The 7,252-nt window shown below is 41.3% G+C and overlaps 1 protein-coding gene across 1 annotated transcript in view; it reads right to left on the reverse strand.

Annotated features, from left to right (window-relative positions):
* Nucleotides 1–3,584: 3,584 nt before the first annotated feature.
* Nucleotides 3,585–7,252, reverse strand: part of LOC307270460 (neuropeptide Y receptor type 1-like) — a gene marked incomplete at both ends in the record, with an annotated part of 8,262 nt that continues 4,594 nt past the window's right edge. Inside the window, 2 exons of the mRNA XM_080054345.1 lie at nucleotides 3,585–4,029; nucleotides 7,066–7,212. Of these exons, the coding sequence (XP_079910471.1) occupies nucleotides 3,585–4,029; nucleotides 7,066–7,212 (592 nt within the window). The remainder of the gene's footprint in view (nucleotides 4,030–7,065; nucleotides 7,213–7,252) is intronic.

Here is a 7,252-nt window from a genome sequence, read left to right on the forward strand (position 1 = left end):
CAAAATAATGTTAAAAAAAAATTAAAAGTTAAACCCAGTCTGCTCTGATTGGTCAGATATTTAAACCAAAATCACACACGTTTAAAAAACTATTTTTCACACACACTTGGTTTTAATGACATCATAGTTTTAATGACATCATAGCCACCACAACGTACTGACGAACTTCCACAGAGATTTCAGCAAAGAAGAAAAAACGCTCAAAAGTCATCGACTCTTAAAGTTAGAAATACACTTCCTAAAGGTGCCAACACACTGCACTCCGCGGCGGTTGGCCGCGCAAATCGTAGGTTCCGCGCCGAGTGATCATATTGGGTCATATTGTGCCCGCCGCCCGACCAGAGCAGCCTTCTCTACTCTGGGGATATGCTGGCGCTGGTGCTAACCGGTGCTGAGAGCACCAGTCTGCTGTGCTGATGGTGCTTTACCCAAGCTAACCGGTGCTAACTTGGTTCATAAAGCAAAACTGATAGCTGCACACAGCAGGCAACAGACACAGAGGCTATTCACAGAACTTATGGGAGCAAACTGTGACTATTAGGTTTTCATCTTAATTTCCTCTGTCCGTCGTCCCGAAGTGAGTGACGTCGGGAGGAGCTCGACGCTGATTGGCAAAAAGTTAAATATTTTCAACTTCTCCTATTTCCGCCGTGCCGCCCTGGCCGCACCGCGTGAACCGCTCGCCGCCAGCCGCCCATTCGCGCGGCGGCGCGCGAAATACATTGACTTTCTATGTAAAGTCGGCGCGCGGCGGTGTGCAGTGTGTTGGCGCCTTTAGACAGCCATAGTCCCAGTTTATAGAGGATCAATTTAAACGAAACAAACAGTCTCATTTTTCCTCTGATGATCATAAATTACATGTAACAGCAAACGAGACCATCAGTGCAAAGAATGCTATTTTTATATAGTTTTTCTTGATGCCTTTGTCATGGGTATACGCTCACCCAGGAACAACAGCTGGCGTGGTAAAAACACTACCGCTTTTGGTCCAAAGGGGGGCGCTAGAATGAACACACACTGAAAGTTCCTCGGAGCACCTTTAAGCTTGGAAGAGGTTTGGTGGGTAAACAGATATAATAATCTATAACACGTTTTAACTCATTGATAAATATATCATCCAATAAAAATAAGGCTGAGTGGCATTTACTACATCCACTTAAAGCTGGGGTATGTGATTTCTGATTGGTCAAAGTTAACATGAACTGTACACTTTGACCAATCAGAGCGAGGCTCCGATTCTCTGTTCTTATTGGCTGTTTGGGACTGTCCATTCACTTTGGCACGACTTTGTTGGTGTATAGAGCGTGTCAGGGAGGGACCATAGGGGAGGGACCAAAGAGAACAAGTGGAGCGGGTTGAAGTATTTGGATTCGAATCTCTATCCCAACTGCCATTTTCTCCCCAAATCCTCCACCCCAGCTTTACAGGTGTGTAATATTGGAATATTTAGTGGCATAAAGTGGTTGGATTGTAGATTGCAACGCTCCCTTGCTAACCTAAAGAATTTACAGAAGCTACGGTGGCCTTCAAGGACAAGAAGCTATAGTTACTAAAGATGGCATCATCCACCACTGCCTCAAGTCTTTCCACAACATCAAGTGATGAGGTGAAGATGTATTTAGTTATTTATTCTATAGTACTTCTTCTTCTTCTTGGTCTTCCAACAGGTGCATTTCCCCAGGACGCCCACTATATATATAAACGTGTAAGGCCGTTAAGTTTGTCCATTCTGTGCTACTGTAGAAACATGGCGGTGCAACATGGCGGCCTCAGCGCCCCGCTCCTATGCAGATATAAAAGGCTCATTCTAAGGTCATAAAATTATTACAACTTATATTTTCAAGATATTATACACTAATTAAAACATACTTATGAATATTATATAACACTTTTACAAAGTCTTTTCTGAAAAATGTTAAATAATTTCTACACAATGCAGCTTTAATACGAAACGTTCATAGTAAATTACTATATAATACATTGTTAAGACACACTGATATACTTCCATCTATTGTGTTTAAGCACTGGTAATCTCCACCACATTCACTAAGGCATGCTTATCAACACAAAGATATCCTTTACATTTTGCAAAATAACATTTTATAAAAACATGTATTTCAGGGGGGCGCCCTTAGCTCAGTTGGTAGGGCGTCCCCCCCCCCCATGGGCCTCGGCCAGCAGCGGACCCGGGTTGGATTCCAGCCCGCGGCCGTTCTCTGCATGTCACTCCCCTCTCTGCCCCATTTCAACTCTGTCTCTACACTATCAATAAAGCATAAAAATGCAAAAAAAAAACATGTACTTCAGCCAGCTGTTACATTGTTTTCATCCTTTTACATTTTACTTACAATACATATCCGTTAAAGGAATACTTCACCCATACGGAACCGGCGTTCTATCATTATAAAATCACTATTATAATATAATGAATGAGGTTTTTCTTCTCTCAGTCTTCCCTTGGCCCAGCTGTCCTGTTAATCCTTACCCTACATTTTACCATGTGTGATGTCACATGGGTTAGACAGTGAGACCATAAAACACTCTTTCTGCCTTTTCTCAGGCTAGGATGAACCGATTTCTAAAGTTTTTGCACATTTATACTACATAGGATCTCAGAGTTCAATACACCTTCATATTTCCACCGTTGAAGTAGGTCTTTAATGTAAGGCAGCCCCTGATTGGTTCATGTAGTCATCAATCTAGCCTCCAGTCAGACCGGACCCTCCCCACTTTCTGTCTGTTAGTGGAAGGCAGCCCCTGATTGGTTCATATGTCAAATGCAAAAAAAATCCCCCCCAAAAAGTCACACACACACACACACACACACACACACACACACACACACACACACACACACACACACGGACAATCTCTTTCTGTGTGCCGCATGTATGAAAAGTTAAATCCATCCGTACATTCTCTGGATAAGATTTTTCCAAAAATTGTCCACTGTCGTTTTCGAAAGGTACATTAGCTCCCTTTAGCTTGACTGATAGCTAAACTATCCGCCATTAAAGTTGTAGTCCTTGTAATTTTTTGTAGTTTTCATCCTCCAAAATTCGCCTGAAATCTTCCATCAATCCACGAGTCAAAAACACAATTTAACTCAGATATGAAGTCACATTTACGGAGTTTTTGACCGGTCCATTGTCATTTCTGAAAAGGTGCATTAGCTCCCTTTAGCTTGACTGGTAGCTTAACTCCGCCATTGAAGTTGTAGTCCTTGTAATTTTTTGTAGTTTTCATCCTCCAAAAAAATCCCTTGAAGTCCCCGTTTCAAGTTCAGGGAATCTCGGCTACATCATCCATCAATCCAGAAGCTATTCAACTCTTTTATGGAGTCAAATTCAAGGATTTTTTGGGACTTTAGACACTTCAAACAGCATTTTAAATTCGCCATTTTGTGTTGCTAACCGTTAGCTGTTTTCACTGTATAATTTCAATCATCAATCATATCAATCCATCCACGAATCAAAAAAAAACTTTTCGACTCCGAATTCGAGTCAAAATTTAAGGATTCTTTCGACTTCCTTTAGACACTTCAAACAGCTTTTTTAAACTAGCCTTTTCGACAAAGCTAACCGTTAGCTGTTTCCCGGTATAATTTTCATCGCCATAGTCGAGCCTAATTCCGGCCTAGGCGAGGAAACGGATCCCCTTCTATTGAGCGACGTGGCTTTCGTTACTCCGTCGCTTCCCACCGTCGACAGAGGAAAACTCTCGTAGCTTTCCGCCGGCCGATTTCGACACTGGCATCTTTGCAAAGTTATCTTCAACTCCCTCTGAAAATTGCTGTTCAGAAATCCATACACGACCGGGTTTATGCACGTGGATGCCATGGCTGTGAGATGACAAGCGGAGAAAATGGCGTCATGTTGGCAGTCCGGTAAAGCCTGGTGATGCCAGTCGAAGAGAGTGTTGAAAACGTTGAGAGGGAGCCAGCAAAGAGCGAAAGCAATAACGATGGTCAGAAGCATCACGTTGATTCGATGGGCCCCGCGAGTTCTTCTGCTTCTTTCCACCATATCCCTTAAAAACAAAAAGAGAAAGAGAGATAGTTCGAAAAATGTACAGAAAAAAAATAGTATTAGGGGAGAGTGGCCTAAGTTGTGCATTTTGGAAGTTGTGCCACCCCTTGTTTCTAGAAAACCGTGGAAGAAATTGGAAATGTGACCACATATTTAAGAAGAGCCATCCATTTGACTCATTCTGTGAAGAAGGGAGACACAAGGAATAAGATATAAGCACGTTTAAGCTAAAAAAACTGTGTTTTGCCTTTCAAAGTAAAATTTCCATGATCAAGGTTTTTGGATTATTGTGTCTGAACAATTATAGACAAGTTTGAAAACATTTGACAAAAAAATAGTATTCTATTACAAAACCACAATAATTTCAAGTATAAATAGATTGGTCCGAAAATAGTGCAGCTTGATTTTTTAAAAGGTGCTACGAGGAACTTTTAAATATTTCTGAAACAGTCAAATTTTTTTCCTCTGATGATCATAAATTACATGTAACAGCAAAACGAGACCATCAGTGCAAAAGAATGCTATTTTTATTTTATATAGTTTTTCTTAATGCCTTTGTCATGGGTATATACGCTCACCCAGGAACAACAGCTGGCGTGGTAAAAACACTACCGCGTTTTGTCCAAAGGGGGGCGGTAGAATTAACACAAACTGAAAGGAAAACGTACATTTAGGTGTTTAGTTGACCAAACCTTGTCTGTGAGTGAGTGAGTGTGTGCGTGTGTGTGTGTGCGTGTGCATGTGTGTGTGTGTGTGAGTGTGTGTGTGTGTGTGTTTAATAGCGCCTCCTTCTTAGTGGTAAAAATATCCTGTCTGTCTGTGTGTCTGTGTGTCTGTCTGTCTGTCTGTGTGTCTGTCTGTCTGTCTGTCTGTCTGTCTGTCTGTCTGTCTGTCTGTTCTACCATGTCCCTAAACAATTCAAAACGACACAGATCGTCTAACAATGATATTCAATGTGAAATACCAAACACAGCCTCAAGCAGAAGCATCTCATGTATAAATAGACAAGTCCCAAAAGAAGGCAGCTTAACTTTAAAGGTGCTCTGAGGAACTTTCAGTGTGTGTTAATTCTAGCGCCCCCCTTTGGACAAAAGCGGTAGTGTTTTTACTACGCCAGCTGTTGTTCCTGGGTGAGCGTATATACCCATGACAAAGGCATTAAGAAAAACTATATAAAAAATAGCATTCTTTGCACTGATGGTCTCGTTTGCTGTTACATGTAATTTATGATCATCAGAGTAAAAATTAGACTGTTTCAGAAATATTTAAAAGTTCCTCGTAGCACCTTTAAGCAAAATGGAGAAACGGATTTCTAACATATGAAGCTTTGCCAGTTGATTACTGACATTAAAATCATAATTTTGTGTTACAATTTTTCCAGAAACGTGTGTGTGTGTGTGTGTGTGTGTGTGTGTGTGTGTGTGTGTGTGTGTGTGTGTGTGTGTGTGTGTGTGTGTGTGTGTGTGTGTGTGTGTGTGTGTGTGTGTGTGTGTGTGTGTGTGTGTGTGTGTGTGTGTGTGTGTGTGTGTGTGTGTGTGTGTGTGTGTGTGTGTGTGTGTGTGTGTGTGTCTGCGTATGTGTGTGTGTGTCTGCGTATGTATGGAGTTATTCTGCTATGTTACACAATGTCCCTAAACAATTCAAAACGACACAGATCGTCTAACAATGGTATTCAATCTGAAATACCAAACACAGCCTCAAGCAGAAGCATTTTTAGTATAAATAGATAAGTCCCAAAAGACGGCAGCTTAATTTGAAGAAAGGCACTGCAGGCAAGGATTTTAGTTTTTTTCAAGCACTGTGTTTGTGTGTTTGTGTGTGTGTGTGTGTGTGTGTGTGTGTGTCTGTCTGTCTGTCTGTCTGTCTGTCTGTCTGTCTGTCTGTCTGTCTGTCTGTCTCTCTGTCTGTCTGTCTGTCTGTCACTCGTAAATGTTTTGCTCCCATAACATGTCTTCTTTCATACTAGTATAAATCAAAAGGTCCAACATGTACATTCAGGTGTTTATTTGACTAAACCTTGTCTGTTTGCGTCTGTATATTTCTCCTATACAACCATCTTTAACGGACATTACCTCAACATTATTTTTTTTTTTTGCAATACTCTGAACCAAATATCTCAACTTCTAAAGCACTTACATCAACTAAACTTTCCATAATCATTCTCAGCACTATTCTGAAGGTTATTGCAGAAGGATTTGTTCATATGTTGTTCACTGTCTGATTTATGAGACGTTTTCTTCTTTAAAAACATGATGAAAATCCCCTGCTGTGTCTCGCCTTAAGAATATATATTTTTTTAAATATGGTGTTTGAATTTACGTTTGGAAAATTTGTTATGTTTTGTTATTGCAAGAAATTAGCGAGTGAGTGAGTGAGTGAGTGAGTGAGTGAGTGAGTGAGTGAGTGAGTGAGGGAGGGAGTGAGCGTGTGCATGTGTGTGTGCGCGGGTGTCTGTGCATGCATGCGTGCTCATGCTCTGTTCGAGCGTTCGGCACGCGCGCGTGTTTATTTTAAATTTTTTTTTATTAACCTTTATTTTTCCAGGAATATTCTCATTGAGATTCAAAATCTCTTTTTCAAGAGAGTCCTGGCCAAGAAGGAGGCAGCAGCATAAAAACATAAAAGATTCACATTAAAAAACAAAATTTCACACTTAAAACAAGACACAAAAAATAAAAATAAAATAAAAAGTCACAAAGCATCAATCTCATTGGCAGTAAGTCAGTGTTCAGTAACCGGGCATGTACAGTTTGCGGTACATGTATGCTTGCTTGTGTACTTGCGTTTGAGTGTCTGTCTGTCTGTCTGTCTGTCTGTCTATCTATATGTCTGTCTGTCTGTCTGTCTGTCTGTCTGTCTGTCTGTCTGTCTGTCTGTCTGTCTGTCTGTCTGTCTGTCTGTCTGTCTGTCTGTCTGTCTGTCTGTCTGTCTGTCTGTCTGTCCGTCCGTCCGTCCATCCATCCATCTATGTATCTATCTTTATACAGCAGTGGTTCTGAGCGAGTGATTTGATTGTGTGTGTGTGTGTGTGAATTACCTTCTCCTTCTCAGTCTAAGGAATATCCTCAGGTAGCATAGCAGCACGAGCATCAGAGGTAGACAGTACTGGAACAGGAGCAGTGACGTGGTGTAAGCCAGACGGTGATTATCCGACGGCCACAGCTCCATACAGATCAGATGGTCCCTGGAACACACACACACACACACACACACACACACACACA

Source organism: Ammodytes marinus (assembly GCF_949987685.1).
Source record: "Ammodytes marinus genome assembly, contig: scaffold_198, whole genome shotgun sequence".
NCBI lineage: Eukaryota > Metazoa > Chordata > Actinopteri > Uranoscopiformes > Ammodytidae > Ammodytes > Ammodytes marinus.